At 57.0% G+C, this 21,847-nt stretch overlaps 2 protein-coding genes across 5 annotated transcripts in view; one reads left to right on the top strand and one right to left on the bottom strand.

The window, feature by feature from the left end:
* The window catches only part of SMARCD3 (SWI/SNF related BAF chromatin remodeling complex subunit D3), a 33,284-nt gene extending 23,527 nt beyond the window's left edge, over window positions 1-9,757 (top strand). Inside the window, exons 1-13 of one of the 2 annotated variants that reach the window (XM_070368912.1) lie at window positions 134-588; window positions 3,429-3,640; window positions 5,349-5,391; window positions 6,255-6,377; window positions 6,489-6,611; window positions 6,856-6,951; window positions 7,151-7,252; window positions 7,503-7,664; window positions 8,423-8,520; window positions 8,686-8,821; window positions 9,069-9,191; window positions 9,300-9,401; window positions 9,577-9,757. In XM_070368912.1, the coding sequence (XP_070225013.1) occupies window positions 511-588; window positions 3,429-3,640; window positions 5,349-5,391; window positions 6,255-6,377; window positions 6,489-6,611; window positions 6,856-6,951; window positions 7,151-7,252; window positions 7,503-7,664; window positions 8,423-8,520; window positions 8,686-8,821; window positions 9,069-9,191; window positions 9,300-9,401; window positions 9,577-9,630 (1,452 nt within the window). In that variant the 5' untranslated portion in view covers window positions 134-510 and the 3' untranslated portion in view covers window positions 9,631-9,757. Of the gene's footprint in view, window positions 1-133; window positions 589-3,428; window positions 3,641-5,348; window positions 5,392-6,254; window positions 6,378-6,488; window positions 6,612-6,855; window positions 6,952-7,150; window positions 7,253-7,502; window positions 7,665-8,422; window positions 8,521-8,685; window positions 8,822-9,068; window positions 9,192-9,299; window positions 9,402-9,576 lie in introns of those variants that run through there. The other variant, XM_070368913.1, reaches the window with a different exon arrangement.
* A 260-nt stretch (window positions 9,758-10,017) lies between these two features.
* On the bottom strand, window positions 10,018-15,938 carry CHPF2 (chondroitin polymerizing factor 2). 3 transcript variants are annotated; one of them, XM_070368910.1, is made up of 5 exons: window positions 15,569-15,935; window positions 13,936-15,254; window positions 12,910-13,474; window positions 12,030-12,212; window positions 10,018-11,333 (listed from the first exon to the last, which is right to left on the bottom strand). In XM_070368910.1, the coding sequence occupies exons 2-5, from the start codon at window positions 14,214-14,216 to the stop codon at window positions 10,035-10,037; spliced, it is 2,328 nt and encodes a 775-aa protein (XP_070225011.1). In that variant the 5' UTR covers window positions 14,217-15,254; window positions 15,569-15,935; the 3' UTR covers window positions 10,018-10,034. The 3 variants fall into 3 exon arrangements, with proteins under 3 accessions (XP_070225011.1, XP_005907798.2, XP_070225012.1); XM_005907736.3 differs by having other exon boundaries at window positions 13,936-15,935; XM_070368911.1 differs by lacking the exon at window positions 12,030-12,212 and having other exon boundaries at window positions 13,936-15,938.
* Between the last annotated feature and the right edge of the window lie 5,909 nt (window positions 15,939-21,847).

The raw sequence follows: 21,847 nt of genomic DNA, 5'->3' as shown, positions 1-21,847 counted from the left end.
TTTGCGGCGAGAGAGGCCGGGTGGCCGGCGAGCCCCCCGGCCGCCTCCCCTCGCGTCCCCTCCCGCGCCGCCGCCGCCGCCTCCCCGCGGCCCTCGGGCGGCCTCGGGCAGGCGGCGCCGCTGCCCAGCGGCCCGGAGCCGCGCTGGCCGGCGAGCCTCGCCGCTTATCTGCGCTGTTTGGGCCTGGCGAGGCTTGGGAAAGGCAGGCTTCTCCGTCCCCGCCGAGTCAACAGGCGGACCCCGGGCCGCCGGACTATTTCTGTCTTATCAGTGCAGGAATGCGGCAGCCGCGGCGGCTGGCGGGCGGCGGCGGCGGCGGCGGCGTGGGCCGTGGGCCGTCAGGGCAGCCCTGAAGGGGCCCCCTCCCCACTCCGCTCGAGTAGAAGTGTGAGAGAGCCCAGCAGGACTCAGAGGGGAGAGTTGGAGGAAAAAAAAAAAAAAAGGCAGAAAAGGGAAAGAAAGAGCAAGAGAGAGAGAGAGAGAGTGAGAGGCGCCGCTGAGCCCACCCCGATGGCCGCGGACGAAGTTGCCGGAGGGGCGCGCAAAGCCACGAAAAGCAAACTTTTTGAGTTTCTGGTCCATGGGGTGGTGAGTGGGGGAAAAGTTAGCGGGGGAGGGCGAGCGAGCTGGCTCGGGCTGAATGGAGGGAAGGTCGGGAGAGGCCGGGAGGGGGCTCCCGCTCCCCCCACACCCCACCCCACCCCTCTAGCGGGAGCGCCGCGGCCCAGCGGGCCCGGCCCCAGCCCCGTGCCGGCGCGCCCCGGGGGCGCCCGAACACGTCGTCAGGCGGCTTGGCCGGGGATGGGTGCCCCGGGGCGGGGAAGACAGGCGTTTGCATGGGTTCCTGTCAGGGGCTTGGGGGTAGAACTTGGGGACGGTCTCCCCCAAAGTGGGTGGGTGGGTGGGTGGGTCACCTGTGGGGACAACCCGATGGGTTGTCTTCCCTTCTTTCCTGGTGGGGCCCAGGTGCGACCCCTGCCCTGGGAGTGGGGGGTGGGACTTGGCATTGCTGTGCTGGGCTGCTTGTTCATCAGTTGGGACAGTGTCTCGGGAGCAAGGAGCAGGTGACCCTGGCGGCCCTGTGAGTGGGAAGCTCTGAGGCTGAACCACCTTTGCATTCGGGCTGAGGGCTCTGGGGCTCTGCCCCTGGCCTCTGCCAATCGGGGCCAGAGAGAGGCCCTCTCTAGGGGCAGACCCCAGGTTAAGGGGTCTGAGGATCCTTTGGCAGCCTCCACCACCAGAAGCTGATGTCCTTAACGCCTCAAAGGTGTGAAGGAAGAGCTGGAGTCAGGGACCGGAGGCCTGGAGACCAAAGGGGCAGGTTTAGAAGGCCCACCGGGAGCCTGAGCAAGCCCAGGGGGCCTGAGGGGGTGGGGACGGGTTGGAAGGGCTGTGGCATAGGAGAGGCAGAGGCTCCAGGACCTGGGACGGCCAGTGGTGCTGAAGCCGGGCAGAAAGGAAGCAGTCAGGTTTACTATGGCCAAATTTGGTTGTGACCCCAAGGAAGGCACATTCTCAGTAAGAGAGGCCAGAGCCCCTAGAATGTTGGCCCTTCGGGCAGATCACCCATCCCTGCTGGCCAGCACAGCCTTCTAGGGGCTCTGGAGGCCTCCCTCTTGGGGTCTCCTTAGCAGATCAGTGAGTACCACCAGCCTGGTTAAATGGGAGAGCAGCTGATGAGGAAAGGGGCTTTCCCAAAGCAGCCTGTCTTCCAGGCCCATGGGTCTCTGGACTAACTTCCAAAGGGTCCCCATGTTGGTTAGCCTCATGACCAGCCCTGATCTTGCTGCCTAGGGTGTCCCAATAAAAGGCCCATCTAGGAGTGAGAGTCTGTACACGTGGATTTTTTTTTTTTTTAACTCAACTCAGTGCTTCAGTTCTTGGGTGGCCTGAGCCCCACTCCCGGTGCCCTGTCTGTGCTGGTGGGGAATGGCGGGCCTGGGCTCCATTCTGGGCCACCACCCTGGAGGTGTGAGTGACAGGGTCAGGTGGGGGAGGCAGACACATGGACAGGCAGGTCTCACTGCCGAGGCGGCGATGGGCAGAGACAGCTGGCTGGCTGGGGGTTAGGGTTAGACACAGCACAGGGCAGGAGGGACCGGGGGAGGGGGGGACAGTTCGAGGAGATTCACTAGGCTCAGGGGCAGGGTGCCTCCCTGTTCTGGGGAGCAGCTGCACCCCTGGGGTGGAGTGGGTGGTGCTCAGACAGTATAACAGGGGCACGAGGTCTGCAACCGTGGCTCCCTGATCTCCCTCCTGCTTGACAGCCCCTTGGGCCCTCCCCAGCCCCTCTTCTGGAATGGGATAATGAGGTTTTACGAGTCTGTGGGACACTTCACTCGATGCACTGGGTTGTCATCTATATTCCGGCTAAGTGCCCAGGTAGTGGCAAGGGCACACACCTGCCTCACCTGCCTCCCTGTGGCCCCCTGGGAACCCAGACTTCTGACCTCACTGGGGTAGGGTGGGGAGTCTGTAGGATGGGGCCATCTCTGGTGATTCAGGCAGACAGGAAGGGAGAGATAGATATAAGAGAAAATGTCCATCCTTTTGACCTACCCAAGCCCTCTGGACCACCCATCACCAGTTAAGCCTCATAGCCCCCCCTCAATAGGAGAATCCTGGTAAGGTCTGACCTCAGCCCCTCAAGCTGCTTCTAGCCCTACCTCCAAGCCTTCACCTTGAGAGTAAATTATGCGGATGGGCTAATTCAGCCAAGCCCCTGACGGTAGAGGCTGGGAATCAGAGCAAGGGGACGGGGATTGGGACCGAAGGGTCAAAAGAAGGGGCCCAGAGAGGAAAGTGGGTTGAAGGCAGGGAAGGCAGGACCGCCCTGGAAATGGACTGGGAAGCAGGCAAACGGGAAGGCAGGCGGCAGAAGTCCGGAGCAAGAGAGCCCAGCCCTGAACTAAACGAAAGCAGCAGAGAGCACAAACCCCGGGCCCCTCAGGAAAGGGCCTTGCACGACCTTGGCTAGGTTGCCTCTCTCCTTGAGCCGCGGTTGCCTCATCCGTCAAGTGGGGATAGAAGGCCCCCTCAGTCCGTCTTGCAGAGGAGCGTGTGGACAGGAGCATCCTTTGAAAAGGTTGAAAGGCGCCATTAATATTCATCTTCGCGGCACCTTCCGCAAATCCGAGGCTGGCGATGCCCTGTGCAGTTAGTTGCCTGGCTTCAGTTAGCTTCCTGCAGCGAGACGCAAAGCCACCCCCCCCTCCGCCCCCTCCGCCAAAGCCGCGCGGTTCCGGCGCCCCCGCCCCTCCCCACCCCTCCCAGCCCCATCGGCATCGCGCCGTCGGCTGCAGGGTCACGGGCCGGGGGTCTCGGGGTTCGGGGGGGGAGACGCAGCTCCGCGCGCCTGGAGCCCGGAGCCCTGGTTCTGATCGCAGGGTGCCTGTGTCTGCTTCACGCCCCCCCATCCCCCTCCCCAGCGCCCCGGGATGCCGTCTGGAGCCCGGATGCCCCACCAGGGGGCGCCCATGGGCCCCCCGGGCTCCCCGTACATGGGCAGCCCCGCCGTGCGACCCGGCCTGGCCCCCGCGGGCATGGAGCCCGCCCGCAAGCGAGCAGCGCCCCCGCCCGGCCAGAGCCAGGCCCAGAGCCAGGGCCAGCCGGTGCCCACCGCCCCCGCGCGGAGCCGCAGGTAAGCGGGGGTTGGGGGGGGGCGGTGACCAGAGCGGAGGGGGCTGACGCGGGACCCGCAGGGACGGGTTGGGAAGCCCGGGCAAAGAGGGGTCAGCAGGGAGCAGGCGTCCCGGGTGGGATGCTTTCCCAGGAGGTGGGCTGAGGGGGCACTGGCCCGGTTCCTTTGTGTGCCCACACGGTGGAGACAGGCGGTGACCGTCGCGCCCTTCTCCTTGTCACCTGCTCTGTCCCTCTCTGCACCCCAGTCCCCTGGTTCTCGGGGGATGGAGGCGGGGCTGTGGCACCAGGGCTCAGGGCCGAGCTTTAGACTGCGTTTCCTAGCGCGATTGTCCAGTGCGCCTTCCTTAGAAGCGCCCCTGGCTTGACTTCTCGAAAGCCCCACTCCGAATCTTCTTAATCTGAATCCCTGGCCAGTGGCGGGAGAGCCTGGGATTTGCCCCATGGGTGGGCAGTCTCTGCCCCCTGGCGCTCTCTGGTGATTCTTAGGCACTCAAATGTTGAGGAGTTGCCATGGTCTGTCTTCTGGACTGGGTCTGCCCCCAAGCCACCAAGGGCCAGCCTGTTTCCTTGTCTGAGCCAGCCGGTGGCACCCCCAAAAGCCCCTGCTGGTGCCTGGCAAGGAAGATACCCCTGTGGGTTTCACTGTTTAGCCAAACACACATGCTTCCTTTTGCACACCAGATGGAGTCCTATAAAAGGTGCAATATGGATTTTACCTCATTATTAAATATTTTTTTTACATGTCAAGGAAAATTCACCATTTATAGGAAGCCCATGAGGAATTCTTTCCAAAGTGAGTCATTCTTTTGTAGAGTTCCTGATTTATCTTGTACTACTGGAGAGTTTCACAGAGATAGTTTCTTCAAAACAAATCAGCCCTTTAGTGAAACCTGCTTGTCTAGCCTTGAATAGATTTTTGGCCAGGGACGGGGGCAGTGGTTGAGACCACCACACGGGGGCAGTATGCAGCCATTCCCTAGGCTGGGTTCTACTCGCCAAGGGTTTTCTGGGGTTGCTTCTGGGAGTCGGAACCAGCTAGTGGATCCAGCAGAGTCCAAGTCCCAGCTGCTACCCCAGGTCCAGCCCGCCAGCCACACCCAAGAGGGGAACATCCGTACCCACTCTCTCTGGATACCTGTGGGTGTGTCCCTGGGCTCTGCTGGCAGGTCCAAGGGCATGAGCACACCCTGCCCATCAGGGTCCCCTTCCTAGCCCAGGGTGGCTGGGGTGCTGGTCGTCACCAGCTTCACAGCATCACTTCCTGCTCCTGGGATGGGGCAAGGGGGTCGGCTCCCCTCCCCACCAGCTCAGCCACCTTGGGCTGTGTGCCCCTTTCTCAGAGAAGGGAAAAAAAAAGTCCTCACAATGTATCCCCCCACTCTGTCCTCACCGCCGCCCAGCTTTCCCCAAACGTTTCTGCAGTGCCCCTGCTCCGAGCCCCTTCCAAGTCTAATTTCTCTGGCCCTGGGGATGTGGCGGAGCAGAAAAGGGGCTCCCAGGCCGGAGAAAGGACGGAGTCATCTCCGCTCCCCGTGAGAGAACAGAGCCACACACAGCCGGCGGCGTAGCCCCTCGGGTGGGCAGATGAGCGGGCTGTGGGAACCCCAGCCAGGCGGGCTGAGATGTCGGGATAATTTAGCAGGTGGCCTCCTTACTCCCAGATCTGTCGCCATGGTAACCTGGTTTTTTCTTTAAAAAATGTACAGTGCCAAGAGGAGGAAGATGGCTGACAAAATCCTCCCTCAAAGGGTGAGTGCCTTTCACAGCAGCCCCCAGCCCACCCCACCCCCAACCCTTTCCTGCTCCGCCCTCCTCTCCCCTCCTCCCCACCACCACCACCCCGGGCCACCTCCCCTCCCCCCTCAGGAGCAGCGCTTCAACATCATAGTCACTTTCACTTTTTTTGTTTAAAAAGATAATTAAGAAACGAGGCTCCCCCAGGGCCAGAAGGACGGGGTGGGGCAGAGGGGAGAAGCAGAGCCAGAGAGGGTAGGATCCTGGGTCTGGGTCGGGGGCGCAGATTGAATTCCAGCGGTCTGTAGAGACATAAAGGCAGGGGACAAAGGGGCTGAGAGCTCAGGGACCGCAGGCTGGCAGAGGAGCGAAGGGAACAGAAGCTGGCCGGAGGGCCCAGCAGCACAAGGGGACCCAGGCCGAGCTGGGTCCAGAGGACGGCTGAGACCCCAGCTGGAGCAAAGCATCTGGGTGAGGTGTCACTGTAGGCCCAAGCTTCGACGTCTCCTGTCTCAGGGACCTCAGGGGCCCCTGACCACTTCACAGACGCCCCAGGGAACCCAGAGGCTGTGTGACAGGGGAAAGGACAGGATGAGCAGGTGAAGCCCTAAGCACTTGCTGGCCTCCATGGCTGCTCCGGCCTCCCCTAGTGATGAAACGCATGGATCTCCGTAGTGGTTTTCATCCTTGTAACATCCAGACCTTCATGGCTGGATTCAGAGGTCCCGTCTGCGCTGTCCAAGTTACCTGCCCTGAATGTGGCCAGCTCCCCGCCCGCCACACTCGCACACTCCTGGGGCCACGTGACACCCGCACGTTCCAACCTGCAAGATTGGCTGAGCCCCTGGTTCCCTGCCTCGCTTCCTCCCCGCTTCCAGATCCGGGAGCTGGTCCCGGAGTCCCAGGCTTACATGGACCTCCTGGCGTTTGAGAGGAAGCTGGATCAGACCATTATGAGGAAGCGGGTGGACATCCAGGAGGCTCTGAAGCGGCCCATGAAGGTGCCTTGGCTTGGGGGCGGGGTGAGGGCGCCAAGTCCTAGTCCCTGAATGGAAGAAGCCGGGGCTGGCCCCCTGGGGACTGGCTCTGTATGACACTCTGTATCTCTACAGCAAAAGCGCAAGCTGCGTCTTTATATCTCCAATACTTTTAACCCTGCGAAGCCCGATGCCGAGGATTCTGACGGCAGCATTGCCTCCTGGGAGCTGCGGGTGGAGGGGAAGCTCCTGGATGACGTACGTCCTGGCCCAGGTCTCTCCAGGTGTCCTGGGGTGGGTATGGGGCTGAACTTAGGCCGGTACTGGACGTGTGCACCAAGGGCTGGGGAAGTCAGCCCTGGCTGCGGGAGGGTGGTCCAGAGAGACGTGCCCAGGCCTGCTTCTGACTGCGCGGCCCTACCTGGCCAGCCCCCACCCACTCCCAACTCACTCTGCCCCCGTGGGCCCTGTTCCGCGCCCACGGTCCATGCCTCTCCCACAGCCCAGCAAGCAGAAGCGGAAGTTCTCGTCCTTCTTCAAGAGCTTGGTCATTGAGCTGGACAAAGACCTTTATGGCCCTGACAACCACCTCGTGGAGGTAAGAAAGACCCGGACCCCTCCTGCCCTTGAACTGGCCACAGACCACGGTCCTGAAGAACCTAGAATGCAGTCCTGTTAGTGGCGCAGACTTGGATCGGGGACCCCCTTCCCCAGCCCCCCAGTCCTGCACCCAGAGCTCCAAGGCCCCACCAGCTCAGACGGGCCTATGAGGTGACTCAGCTCCTACCCCTGGACAGTGGCACCGGACACCCACCACTCAGGAGACGGATGGGTTCCAGGTGAAGAGGCCAGGGGACCTGAGTGTGCGTTGTACGCTGCTCCTCATGCTGGACTACCAGGTACGTGCCCTCACCCCCAGACACCGCCCCGCACCCCCCATCCCCCCCCAGCATCCCGCCTCCTATACCCTTCTCCTGGCTGGGGTGGGCCTTGGCTTGCAAGCTGTTATGCCCTGAGAGACCCCGTTCTCCCCTCCACCCTGCCTGCTCCAGAAGCTTGTTTCCAAGGAGCCCAGGCCCCGCAGCCCCTGAGTTCCGAGCCCCTCCCGCTGTCTTTTTGTCTCATTTTCTCACGGCCTCCTTGGTCCAGCCTCCCCAGTTCAAACTGGATCCCCGCCTGGCCCGACTGCTGGGATTGCACACACAGAGCCGCTCGGCCATCGTCCAGGCCCTGTGGCAATATGTGAAGACCAACCGGCTGCAGGACTCCCATGACAAGGAATACATCAACGGCGACAAGTACTTCCAGCAGGTACCCTCTCCCCGAGCCTGGGGCCATGGGGAGGGGAAAGGCCTCTGCTCAGGAACACCACCCTGCCTCCTTGACTCCACTGGGAATGATCTCAGAGCCGGAGACCCGGCTTCCCATCTGGGCTCTGCCACGACACCACCCTGTGCTGCAGCCTGCCCGTCTCAGCCCCCCCACCCCCGAGGTGAGGAAGGTCGGGAACCCCAGAAAGCTAGCGGCTCTGGGGAACATGTTCTTGGCACCTGGAGCTAGGGCCCCCAGGTTCTGGCCCTGGGTCCAGACACCGGGTCCATCACTTAGCTGTTTGCAGCCTTGTTCCTTATCTTCACCACGCCTGTCCCGTCTCACCCGCTGGGCAGTTAGGAGAATCAAACTGCTGTGGAAGTGATTCTGCCAAACTAGAGATTATTATTAATATAACTTTAAAATAAATACCACAGGTAGACTTGAGTGGTGAAAACAACAGTCGATGTTTATTGAGCACTCACCGCATGCCAGGCGCTGCTTCAGGCACTTCGTGTATAACTGACGCATTTAATTCTAACAAGCCCCCTGAGATCGGTGCCTCTGCCTTCGGCTCCCAGAGATGGAGAGACCGAGGCCGAGGTGTGAAGTTGAGCAGCTCGGGGTTGCGCCGTGAGCGGTGGAAGCAGGCCTCAGGCCCAGGGCTGGCCTCCCCCGTGAGAGGTGGCTGCTTGGGGGGCCTTTTGAGAACGGAGGCTCTTTTGAGCGCAGAGCAGGGAACTTCTCTCCTACTGCAGATTTTTGACTGTCCCCGGCTGAAGTTTTCTGAGATTCCCCAGCGCCTCACAGCCCTTCTGCTGCCCCCTGACCCAATTGTCATCAACCATGTCATCAGGTGAGGCCCCCCAGCCCTGCTCCTCAGAGCTGGGAGTCACTGTGGTGGTCCCGCGCCACCCCCCCGCCCCTGTCCCTTGCTCTGCCCACCCCCCGCATCAGGCCTCAGGGGCCCTTGGCCTCCGTTGGGGCAGCACATACGCCAAGGGCTGGCCTTCCCTGGCAGCGTGGACCCGTCGGACCAGAAGAAGACGGCCTGCTACGACATTGACGTGGAAGTGGAGGAGCCCCTGAAGGGACAGATGAGCAGCTTCCTGCTGTCCACGGCCAACCAGCAGGAGATCAGCGCTCTGGACAGTAAGGTGGGGCTGGAGCCTGGCACTGCAACAGGACGGTGACCCAACGGTGACACATGCGCAGACACAGCAGGACAAGGACATGGGAGAGGACGGGGAGGGGCCCTGCCCTTGGGACTTGGAGCTCTACCCACGCCCCCTTCTCAGGGACTGCCCTTCCAGGGGACAGCGGCAAGCCCCCTGCCACGCCCCCCGCCCCCGCTTCTCCCATCTCAGCCTGGCCAGGTGAGAGCATGTGTCTTTCTACCTGCAGATCCACGAGACGATTGAGTCCATCAACCAGCTCAAGATCCAGAGGGACTTCATGCTGAGCTTCTCCAGAGACCCCAAGGGCTACATCCAGGACCTCCTCCGCTCCCAGAGTCGGGACCTCAAGGTGAAGGGGGCCTCGGGGGGCGCTGGGTAGGAGACAAGCATGCCGGGGAGACAGTGAACGTCGTGCGGGGGTGTCCAGGCTCAGGATGACCCTGCTGCTCCCTCCCAGGTGATGACAGACGTGGCGGGCAACCCGGAGGAGGAGCGCCGGGCTGAGTTCTACCACCAGCCTTGGTCCCAGGAGGCCGTCAGCCGCTACTTCTACTGCAAGGTGTGAGCCCGCCCCCCGCCCCCAGCGCCCTCGGCTCCCCGCTCACCCCCAGAGAAACCCCCACCCTACCCCTGGCCGCATGGGGCCGTCCCAGCTCCCAGATGCTCCTCCAGGCGGGTGGGGCCTGTCACTCACCAGCAACTGGTCACCTGCGCCTGCTCTCCTTTCCTTACAGATCCAGCAGCGCAGGCAGGAGCTGGAGCAGTCGCTGGTCGTACGCAACACCTAGGCGCGCTGGGGAATCGTGCCGCTGAGGGTCCCCGGCCCTGCCCCGGCCTGTCCCCTGGGGCCTGGCTGTCACCCCCGAAGCCTTGTGGGCGAGGCAGGGGCTGGATTAAAGGTCATTTACCTGATAACAGCCGTGTGGTCATTGGCAACTAGGGTGGGAGGAGGATTGGGGGGGCCAGGGAGAGGGCAGTGGGTCCCTCCGGGAAGCTCCCCACCCTCTCCCTCAGAGTCTCCTTACTCCCATTTTTCCTAGACCTAAAAACAGTTTGGCAGAAGACACTTTTAATAACATTTTCTTATTAAAAAAAAAAACACAGCGGCGAGCTCTCCCATCTGTCCGTGCACCTTGCCTCCCCGGGCGGGGGCCGGCAGGGGCTGTGTGTGGAGGTGCGGGGCCCGAGCACTCTAGGTGCTGTTGGCCTGCTCCTGCTCGAACAGGGCCATGGCCAGCTGCGCGCGGCCCCCCAGCCCCTCCAGGTTGCTGAGGCGGCACCGGTGGTAGAGTTCCTCGCTGAGCCGAGGGCTGCAGTCCCGTAGGGAGAACTTCTGCACCAGCCCTGGCTCCACGGCCCGGAAAAGGTGGAGCCCTGAGAACCGGAGGAAAACATCCATCACCTCCAGCCCCTCCAGGGCTTCCTCCTCTTCCTGGCCTGCCAGGTCGGCGGCCAGCCGGGCTCGGGCAGCCAGGTAGTCCGCGTTGTAGAAGCAGCCCTCTGCCGAAGCCTGCCGGTCAAACCTGCCCCCTCCAGCAGCCCCCCGGGCAAGGTCTGCACCCGGAGGGGATGGGGGGTCGGGGCCAGCCCCTGGGGGCGGTCTCTGTGGTGCCAGGGCGGGGTTGAACTCCTGGAAGTGGACCGGGAAGAAGGCCTGCCAGCCGGAGATGGCGTTCATGCGGCAGCGGTTAAGGACCTCGGGCCCCGGCCTGGTCCACACAGTGGCGAGGAAGAAGAGCGTGTCCACGGGGTGCTTCTTGGAGACCACGTCCATGAGCCGCACCTGGGAAGGTGCCTCCGCTCGCACGGCGAGCCAGGCCAGCCTCGTCCCGGGGTATCGTCGTTCCAGCTCGGCCGCTGCCGCCTTCACCCCGACGAACGGGTCTGGGGCCCCTCGGCCCCCTTCCCGCGGCCCGTAGACCAGCAACAGGGTGAGTAAGGCGTGCTCTCGGGGTTCCAGGACCCCGGCCGCAAAGGCCTCCAGGAACGCGGGGGCCGCGGCAGCCTCAGCAGCCTGCAGCGGCAGCACCAGCTGCACGCGCGTGGCCTCGGTGACGTAGGGCATGGGCAGGATCTCCACGCGGCTCAGCGGCCGCAGCAGGCTGACCCTGCGCGCCAGCGCCCGCCGGTGCCCCCGCTGCGTCACGGCCTCCAGCAGCAGGTCCAGCGTGTACTCCATGCCCCGTGCTGGGTCAAAGCGCCGGTAGCCGTTGAGCAGCCGCTGCTTCTGGAAGCGCAGGCGGGGCTGGTAGCGCCGGTTCAGCTGCTCCAGGGCCGTCTCCACAGCGTCGCCCACGTCTGCCCTGCTCGCCCCTTGCAGGGGGCACTTGGGGGCCCCGTCCACGCAGGAGAAGGTGTGCTGCTCTGTGAAGTAGTCCCAGCCCAGCACCTCAAAACGAGAGTGCGGCGTGAAGGGGGCCGGGAGCCCAAGGGGCCAGCTCAGCCCCGCCTCGCCCTCAGGGGTCAGCGCGGTCAGGTTCCGGATCTGAGCCTAGAGCAGGAGGGACGCCCCGTTAGTGCCTGGCGAGGGAGTCGGGACCCCAGCTCGCTCCAGCGTCCTGGGTTCTGAGGTCTGTCCTGACTCCATCAACACTCAGTGAGGCCAGGCGCTGAACGGCCTGTATTTGACAGCCTGTCTGTATGGGGCACACGGACCCACCATCCACACACAGCTGCTGTGGGGAGGAAGATGGGGTGGGCAGAGTGCCACTGTGGAGGGCAGGGGACCCTGACGTCTGGGGCTCCACGGACTTTCTCTTCCTCACTCACAGGACTCACGCTCTCTTCACAGAAGGAGACCTTTGTTTTCACCTGGATCCCACCTCGGACAACCCCCTGCCATCAACTAGAGCATTCTTCTACCTTCTGCCCTTCGGCGTTTTAAGGACAGTGCTAGAAGTCCAGGGACTGCGGGGTTTCGGCGAGGCATTACTGGAGAGGAGAGAAACCCTTCTGGTGCCAAGCCTGCTCCTCAGAGCTCTCCTGCAGATCCTCTCAGGTGAACCCACATCGTGCCAGGAGCTTTCAGCCAGAGCACCCCGAGCCCCTTCTCCCTGGGGTGCTTTTCAATGAGGTTTGATCGGTACAGTCAGCCTCCTTCTGCCTTGGCCCGCCTCCCCTCTTGCTCCTACGTAAGCCTGGACATCTGAAGCACCCTCTGACCTGCAACCCTGGGCCCCCGGCTCACCTGCAGCTGTTCTATTTCACTGTAGGCCCGCTCCAGCTCCAGAGCACTGAAGCGCTTGTGGAGCCGGTACATGAGGGTTCCCTCGGAGACAGGGTGCACCGCGAAGGCACTCAGGAAAGCTAAGCTGCTCTCCGTCTCGGGGTCCCTATTTTTGGCCAGTTCAAACGAGCGATACCGCTGCCCCTGGGGGACCATGAAACCAATCAGTGCCACACAGGGAGGAACTGCCTGGCCCAACCACCCTTGACCACCCTTGGCGCTCACACCTGTGACTGCCACTGCCGCCGAGGCGGCCAGAAGGGCATAGGAGCTCATTCTGGGGTCCCCTCAACCTTCACCTTACTCTCACCGGATTCTGGAAAAGAGAGCGCTTGCTAGGCAGCTAGGATGACCTCGTCTCCCAAAGAATCCTGCTGTTTCTCAAAAGAATGAAAGCTGAGAGCCAGCAGAGACGGCCAGGACTCCGGTGGAGGAGGAGGGCCCCTCTGGGATTGTCCCCTCTTCTCCAACCAACAGGGAGGCTCCCGGGCCACCCTCCTCCTCCAGGAGAGCGGGCCCCTCAAGGGCACTCCCAGGTCACTGGAGACGGTGCAGGTGTTGGGAGGAGGGCGAGGGGCCAGATGGGGGCAGACTGGTGAGGAAGGGACACCTTTCAGGCTTGCTCAGAAGGTCCCCGACAAGACGCCACTTTTGACGCTCCAGGGATCTAAGGCTGCCAGAGGTGGGCAAGGGAGAGTGAGAGGGGCGATTGGGGCTGAGGAGGGCACAACGACCACCCCAGGAGCTGCGGGGAAAGAGCCGGCAGCCCCCCAGCCTCGAGACCAGCTGCTGGTCTCTGCTAATTTGTCGGGGATGAGGACTAACTTGAAAGTGCCTTCACCTGGTGTTGCGAGACACAGCCAATGCCCAGAGAGTCAATGAGGCAGCGGCCGAGCCACTCGTCAGGTCGGGCACTGAGAATGTCTCCACGGCAGCCATCCAGATGTGGCCGCAGCCGAAGCAGGAGGCTCCGTGACAACAGGTAGCCAAAGCCCCCGTGGCAGTACCGGGCCTGCTCGCCAGCGCCGATGAACTCCTCTGCCCGGCCCAGGTACAGGTCCTGGTTGATGCTGAGGTGGCTGGCCAGGGCCGCCAGGCGGGGGGCCTGCACGTACGTGTCGTCCTGCATGATGAAGAACCAGTCGTAGTCGGCCCCGAAGTGCGTGTGAAGATGGCGCAGGGTCTCAGACATGAGCCAGGCTGGCCGTTCGTCCCCGTGAGATACCACCTGCATCCCTGCTGGGGTCCGGGCCCCTCGCTGCCCAGTGAAGTAGAGCAACCGGGGGAAGTGGTGGGCCACCGTACGGTTCACAGCCACAGCCAGAGTGGACAGCGTGGCCCGGGAGGTCAGGACAGCCACCAGCAACCGCTCGCGAGAGCCCAGCTCCGTCTGGATGTACCGAGTCCTGCGGGGAGACCAGTGTGCCAGGGTCAACTCCCTAATCTTTAGGAACCCAGCGTGTCCAGCGTATACCTTCCCCGGGGAATTAGTGAGTTGGGGATGAGACGAGAAGGGGGAGACCTCCTCATCAACACTAATGAGCTACTGGTGAGAGCATCTACTGAGTAGCTGACACTGGAACTGATCTCGGGGAGAGGTGGACCCAGGATGGATTAGATGGATTAGATGCAACTCCTGCCCTGCTGAAGAACATCCAACCACTAACTTAACACCAATGGGTGAGGCTTTCTCAGGCCTGAGGAGGAGGAAAAAAAACTGGAACCATGATGGTAAATAAGGCAGAGAACTGCTTCAGGGAGGCTAACGACGATTACCAGTGACCACAGATAGGATGTGGAGGCAAGGACTCGGAGCAACCCTGAAGTGGGGTGTGGGGATGATGCACACACGTGCACGTTAACTCACCTGAGCACCTTCTTGTAGGGCTTGTTGGGATCCCTGTAGTAGGGGACAATCCGCGGTTTGAAGTCTTCATCGCTTTGGTCAAGCTGAGTTCTTGAGTCTAGACTCTGTGGCCCTCCGGCTTCCCCCACAGCCTCTACGCAGGGATCATCCCCCTCCCCCTGGATCCAGGACACCCTCAAGAGGCTCAGGCTGCACCCCAGAGACAGCCCTAGGATGAGGGGCAGTGCTGGTCGCAGCAGAGCCAACACTGAGCTCAGCCGCATGGCGGTGGGCCCTGCCATGTGTGTGCCCTGGAGGGCACAGCCTCAAGAGATCAATCAGTGACCAACAGACTCTTTCAACAAGGGAGCCTGGGGCCAGTGAGGTCAACAAGAGAACAAGGTTGTGTTTGCTTCTGGGCCCAGGATCCCCAAGAAACTCCTGCCTTGTCTTCTGCTGTCAAGGTGCTGGTTCTAACCCTCAGTCCAAATGGTAGTAAATGTTAGAATCAATTTCACCCACCAACAGTGGGGTCCTCTAGTCCAGAAGAGAAAGAAGCAAGACTCAGTCCTGCCAAACCCAACCCCCAAAGAAGGACTACATACATCTGGTAACACTATCTAAGCAGAGAGATGGCAGCAACTGATAAAGCTGGGGTTAGGGAAAAGCACATTGGCCATCAAAACACCAGCACCCAGCTAGAGGAACCTAACTCCACAGGCCTTTCTCAAAGAGCATCTGGGAGGAGCATACATCTCACTCACTCACTGAAGGGGCTGCCGACCCCTGGGAAGTCACAGAGATGGAGCCCAGGCCTTCCTACTCTCTTCACCCGCGTTAAGGAAACACTCGGGCCAGAGGAACCCCTCCCCCTGGCAGTCAGGAGCCGTCAGGAGCCACTGGCACCGCGCACAGACGTTCTGCCCCACCTAATGAGGTGGAGGGATGTGGTGACTCAGCACGGAGGACAGCCTCAGAGGAGCACAAAAGCCGATGGAGCTGCTGGGCAGGGCATTCTCCTCTGAACCCCCGGTGCTGAGAGCCCGAGGCTGCCCACCATCCTCCAAGAAGAGACCGGGCCGGTGACAAGCCACTCCGGCTGTTGTCAAGAGCGATTCGGTGGCTGCCTTTTCCCAAGGCCCCAGGCACCCGAAGCAAAGCGAGAGGACTACAAGAAGCTGGCGCGGGCGGACGGATGCTCGGGTGTCAAGCCCGGCAACTCCCCGCCCCACGTCTCTTTCTCCGCCGTTACAGACCAGCTTCAGGCCTAAGAAAGGAGGCCCAGAGCGAGCTTGAGCCGTTCTTCTTGCAGCAGAAATAAGAACTGGTTGCGTCACGGGCTGTCAGAGGAAGGGGGGGCAGGGAGGCTCCGTTCGAGCGACGCGGGGAGAGGAGGGCAAAGACCCCTCTCTCAGGTTCGACTGGGCGGCGGACACCCAGGGGACACGCCGGGGGCCCGCCGAAGGGGGGCCCCTGCTCCGGGCCGGGGGCGACGGCGGGCCGATAATAAGGGGCGGCCGCCGGCCGGCGTATGGCCGGTCCCGGGGAGCTCCGGGGGGCGAGGACGTGGAGCTGGGACCGGAGCTGGGGTCGCTCCTGTGGAGCGACGCCCCCTTGCAGGGTTGTGGGGAAGGACGCGAAGGGGAGAACAGACCCCAGAGCTCCGCCGAAGCGCCGGCTCCGCCACCGCAGCCGCTGCCACCTCACAGCCCGGCCCACTCCTTCCTTTTCCGCTCGCTGTCAGTCCCCGTCTCTATGGTGACCGCATCCGGCCGCTCGCTCCGCCTTTGCGCTCTCTATGGTCGTCCCGCCCCAACTCGGCGCCTCCTGCGGGCCGGGGTAGGTGACTTGCTCATCCCGCCCACCCTCCGCCCTCCTCCGCCCGGAGCCGGCCCGCGTTCCGCAGCCCCTAATGCGAGTGGACCCAGCCTGAATCCGAAGATGACCCAGATCTTCAACCTCGACTCCCTTCTACCCTAGGAAAAAACTCTTCTCCCCTTCGATGAGCGCGTTTCTACCTCCTTGGGCTACTGCCCCCAGCGGGCTTCCGGAACCCAGTTACCTACTCAAGTTATTTCAGAAATGTTTGTTGTTTGCCTTCTAAGTTCCAGACCCATGGTTGATGAGGTGGGCATGGTCCCTGCCCTCAGTTGGAAACGGGTATTAAACACACATTGACAAAAAAAATAAACATTTAAGTTTAGGTCGAAATTACAAACTGTCCAAAGTACCATGCAGAAAAGTAAAGACTCCAGTGGAGAAGTGTGGCAGGAAGAATTAAACTGAGGATTTGGGAATGCTGCGATCGAAAATTCAGTATGTTACCCGGGCAGAAAGAGGAAGCCCGGAAAGAGGAAGACTGGCCCAAGAACTCGGAAGCCAAAGCAGCTAAGGCTGCTGAGTGAGGGGACAACAGGTTAAGAGAAGCTGGAAGTCAGGTGGGCCTTCAAGCAACTGTGGTGGGTTCCCACCCAGGATGGCACATTTCTAGGGGGCAATTTGGAAATGCAGGAAGGCAGCTTTGTTGTCAAAGAATTGAGGGGAGAATGCTACATGTACATTGCAAGATTGTATCGCATTAGAATTGTTTTACACAGCTTTCAAATGTCCTACAAAGATTCATTTTAGAAGGGGAAAAAATGGTTAAAATCAACTACTTTTTGAGTCTGTTTTATATGTAACAATTAAGTAATTTTGCAGGGTTGTAATGTGTGCTCAATTTTCAAAGAATGTTAACTATATTGTAAATGGAAAGAAGCCTGTACTTGAGTTTTGTCCCTTGAATGTACTTGTTACCATTTTGTAACAAGTGAGTGACTAATGATGTTTTCCAGCACAGGGAAGTAACTTTTCTTGTGAAGGATTTCCTTTTCTTTCTTCTGTTATCATTACACTGTAATTTTTTGAAATTTATGTATGTAGTTAGGTTGTCACAAACAAACTTTATTTCAAAAGAGGAAAAGAGGTGTTACTTGAAAAGTTCCTCATTAAAAGAGAACATTGGGGCTGGTAGAGTCAGGAACAGGTTCTAGGAGGCACGTGGGATGGAACACAGCAGCTGGGTTCCCCTTCACTGTGTTTTGGTCTTACGCTCAGATTGACTGCAATTTGGTCTCCCCTCAGCAACTGGCACAGGGTAGGTGGTAAATGGTTTTTAGGCTCCAGACCAGCATCGTCCATTAGAAATACAATGTGAGCCATATATGTAAACTTTAAATATTCTGGGGCTATGGGAAATAGATGGGGAAACAGTGGAAACAGTGTCAGACTTTATTTTTCTGGGCTCCAAAATCACTACAGATGGTGACTGCAGCCATGAAATTAAAAGACGCTTACTCCTTGGAAGGAAAGTTATGACCAACCTAGATAGCATATTCAAAAGCAGAGACATTACTTTGCCAACAAAGGTCCGTCTAGTCAAGGCTATGGTTTTTCCTGTGGTCATGTATGGATGTGAGAGTTGGACTGTGAAGAAGGCTGAGCGCCAAAGAATTGATGGTTTTGAACTGTGGTGTTGGAGAAGACTCTTGAGAGTCCCTTGGACTGCAAGGAGATCCAACCAGTCCATTCTGAAGGAGATCAGCCCTGGGATTTCTTTGGAAGGAATGATGCTAAAGCTGAAACTCCAGTACTTTGGCCACCTCATGCGAAGAGTTGACTCATTGGAAAAGACTCTGATGCTGGGAGGGATTGGGGGCAGGAGGAGAAGGGGATGACAGAGGATGAGATGGCTGGATGGCATCACTGACTCGATGGACATGAGTCTGAGTGAACTCCTGGAGTTGGTGATGGACAGGGAGGCCTGGCGTGCTGCGATTCATGGGGTTGCAAAGAGTCGGACACAACTGAGCGACTGATCTGATCTGATCTGATGCTGTTTAGGTGCTCAGTCATATCCGACTCTTCGTGGCCCCTTGGACTGTAGCCCATTAGGTTCCTCTGTCCATGGATTTTCCCAGGCAAGAATACTGGAGTCGGTTGCCATTTCCTACTAAGAGTGGGATTACTGGATCATCTGGCAACTGTATTTTTAGTTTTTTAAGCAACCTCTGTACTATTCTCCATAGGAGCTGCAATGGTTTACATTCCTACCAATACTGTAGGAGGGTTCTCTTTCTTCCACACCCCCTCCAGAGTTTTAATTATTTGTAGATTTTTTTGATGATGGCCATTCTGACAGGTGTGAAGTGATACCTCACATTGTATCATTTCTCTAATAATTAGTGATGTTAAACTTTTCATGTGGCCACATTTTTTTAAAAAAGCAAAGAAACAGGTGAAATTAATATTTTATATTAAATATATCCCAAATATTAACATTTGACCACGTTGTTGTTCAGTTGCTCAGTCATGTCCAACTCTTTGAGACTCCATGGACTGTAGCACGCCACACTTCCCTGTCCTTCACCATCTCCTGGAGCCCACTCAAACTCATGTTCATTGAGTCAGTGATGCCATCCAACCATCTTGTCTTCTTGTCCCCTTCTCCTCCTGCCTTCAATCTTTCCCAGCATCAGGGTCTTTTCCAGTGAGTCAGTTCTTTGCATCAGGTGGCCAAAGTATTGGAGCTTCAGCATCAGTCCTTCCAATGAATATTTAGGATTGATTTCCTTTAGGATTGACTGGTTTGATCTCCTTTCTGTCCAAGGGACTCTCAACAGTCTTTTCCAATGCCATAATTTGAAGGCATCAAGTCTTTGGCACTCAGCCTTCTTTATGGTCCAACTCTCACATCCATACATGACTACTGGAAAAACCATAGCTTTGATTAGACAGACCTTTGTCAGCAAAGTAATGTCTTTGCTTTTAATATGCTGTCTAGGTTGCTCATAGCTTTTCTTCCAAGGAGAAGAAATTTCATGGCTGCAGTCACCATCTGCAGTGGTTTTGGCGCCCGAGAAAATAAAGTCTCTCACTGTTTCCATTGTTTCCCCATCTATTTGCCATGAAGTGATGGGACTGGATACCATGACCATAGTTTTTCGAATGTTGAGTTTTAAGCCAGCTTTTTCACTCTGCTCTTTCATCAAGAGAGAGGCTCATTAGTTCCTCTTTGCTTTCTGCCATAAGGGTGGTGTCATCTGCATACCTGAGATTATTGATATTTCTCCCATCCGCCTTGATTCCTGCTTGTGTTTCACCCAGTCTGGCATTTCCCATGATATACTCTGCATATAGAGTAATCAATATAAAAATTGAGATATTTTAATCTTTTTCCTATCCACATGCAATCTTCAAAATCACCCCCACCTCATGCATATTTCACACTTACAGCATATCGCAGTTCAGACTAGCCACATTTCAAGGGCTCCATAGCCACATCTGGCTAGAGGCTACCACATTGAACAGCAAAGTTCGAGACCTTTCTCAGTTACTAGGTTTCTAGGTAACTCTGGGTGAAACATTTCCTCCCTTGGGTCTCAGTTTCTTTGTATTTTAAATGAAGAGGCTGGATGCTGCTTCCTGTTCCAGCACTGACCTTCAGTGATTTTCATATTTAGCCAGGCCTTTTCTCCTCTGATCTCTCTCCCTCTTATTTCCCCATTTCTTTTCCCTTCAAATCCTAAAAGATGATGCTGTTTAAGTGCTGCACTCAATATGCCAGCAAATTTGGAAAACTCAGCAGTGGTCACAGGACTGGAAAAGGTCAGTTTTGATTCCAATCCCAAAGAAAGGCAATGCCAGACAATGTTCAAACTGCTGCACAATTGCACTCATCTCACACGCTAGCAAAGTAATGCTCAAAATTCTCCAAGCCAGGCTTCAATAGTATGTGAACCGAGAACTTCCAGATGTTCAACTTGATTTAGAAAAAGCAGAGGTACCAGAGATCAAACAGCCAATATCCATTGGATCATCAAAAAAGCAAGAGAGTTCCAGAAAAACATCTACTTATGCTTTATTTACTACACCAAAGCCTTTGACTGTGTGGATCACAACAAACTGTGGAAAATTCCTAAAGAGATGGGAATACCAGACCACCTTACCTGCCTCTTATGAAATCTGTATGCAGGTCAAGAAGCAACAGTTAGAACTGGACATGGAACAACGGACTGATTCCAAACTGGGAAAAGAGTACGTCAAGGCTGTATATTGTCACCCTGCTTATTTAACTTATATGCAGTGTACATCATGTTAAATGCTGGACTGGATGAAGCACAAGTGAAAAGGAACTAAAGAGCCTCTCTCTTGATGATAGTGAAAGAGGAGAGTGAGAAAATTGGCTTAAAACTCAACATTCAAAAAACTAAGGTCATGGTATCCAGTCCCATCACTTCATGGCAAATAGATGGGGAAACAATGGAAACAGTGAGAGACTTTATTTTCTTGGGCTCCAAAACCACTGCAGATGGTGACTGCAGCCATGAAATTTCTTCTCCTTGGAAGAAAAGCTATGAGCAACCTAGACAGCATATTAAAAAGCAAAGACATTACTTTGCTGACAAAGGTCTGTCTAATCAAAGCTATGGTTTTTCCAGTAGTCATGTATGGATGTGAGAGTTGGACCATAAAGAAGGCTGAGTGCCAAAGACTTGATGCCTTCAAATTGTGGCATTGGAAAAGACTGTTGAGAGTCCCTTGGACAGAAAGGAGATCAAACCAGTCAATCCTAAAGGAAATCAATCCTAAATATTCATTGGAAGGACTGATGCTGAAGCTCCAATACTTTGGCCACCTGATGCAAAGAACTGACTCACTGGAAAAGACCCTGATGCTGGGAAAGAATGAGGGCAGGAGGAGAAGGGAACAACAGAGGACGACATGTTTGCATGTTGGACACGACTGAGTGACTGAACGGAACTGAACTTTCCCTTCATGTCCAGGTCTGTCCCCTGCAAGACCTAAACCCTGGATGAAAATGGCAGAACTTCTAACTTTTCTAGGCCACTCTTACTGTGGAGGAGACTTTGCCCAGCAACTGTTAATTTATGGGAAATCATGGACGTGATTGGTTGGTCTGCAGGTAGATTTAGAGAAGTAACTCATTAGTCCTTGCCATCCCAAGTCACTTTACATAGCTGGAATGGTTCCCAGTACCAGAAGAGTTGAGCTTCAAACACTGGTACTGTTTCCTACCAGCAGCGTTATTTTTTAAATAGCTCTGTGCCTTTATTTCCAATCTGTAAAATTGTATTTATACCCACTTTATAGTCTGTTGGGGGAATTAAATTTGATGGCATAAATGAAGGAGCATAATTATGTTAGTTCTCTGTAACCTGAAACCTGCCTGTAACCAGGCGTTTTATTGAGGCTGGGAGAGGCAGGCATATTGTAGACCTCCCAGGAGGCTAGGTGTTTGCATGAGTAATTTTATGTGAACCACAATCATATATAACTTCCTTATTTCATAAAGAAGGGCACTGCAAGCAGTGAACTATTGTCTGTATATCTCTACCTAGAACAATGTTTGGCTCGTATGGCACTTATTACCTACATGTTATGATCTGTTTCCTTTTTAAATTTTTCATCTTGTCGGTAGAGTTGTGAGTTAAGTTTTATTTGGGGGCTTAATGAGGACTATAGCCCAGGAGACAACCTCTCAGATAGCTCTGAGAAACTACTCTGAAGAAGTAGGAGAGGTGAGTATATATATGATTGGTGGCTGGTGGAAGTGGTGGGAGGAGGGGTATGTACAGTCAAACACACATTTTGGCAGAAGGTTGTTACTAGCCACAAAGAGCCCTTGTCTCCACTTTTTTAGACATGAGAAGATGCAAGAAATTGGGCTCATAAAATCTTCCCCAGAAAATATCTTAAGGTCTGTTTTGTCAATTTTCCCCAGAGCACAGAGTGCCTCATTCCTGATCTCTGTCCTGAACTCTTTTCAAGGTGTGTGGATGCTCCATGACTGCAGTAGCTAGTGACCTCATCGTTCTAAAACCGGATGGTGAGCAATAACTTTCAGTTGGCATTCTTAACTGTGAGCTCCGTG

The sequence above is a fragment of the Bos mutus genome, chromosome 4, assembly GCF_027580195.1.
Source record: "Bos mutus isolate GX-2022 chromosome 4, NWIPB_WYAK_1.1, whole genome shotgun sequence".
Lineage (NCBI taxonomy): Eukaryota > Metazoa > Chordata > Mammalia > Artiodactyla > Bovidae > Bos > Bos mutus.
Note: the sequence above shows the minus strand (reverse complement) of the source record. Positions and strands in the feature narration are given on the sequence as shown.

What these genes read in the sequence shown, in the direction of transcription:
- CHPF2 (XM_005907736.3), bottom strand. Translation starts at nt 14,216, where the DNA reads ATGGCAGGGCCCACCGCCATGCGGCTGAGCTCAGTGTTGGCTCTGCTG. An exon ending in CCCTACAAGAAGGTGCTCAG is followed by an intron (nt 13,475 to 13,935) that starts GTGAGTTAACGT and finishes GTCTCCCCGCAG; the next exon opens with GACTCGGTACATCCAGACGG. An exon ending in GTGAAATAGAACAGCTGCAG is followed by an intron (nt 11,334 to 12,029) that starts GTGAGCCGGGGG and finishes CTCCTGCTCTAG; the next exon opens with GCTCAGATCCGGAACCTGAC.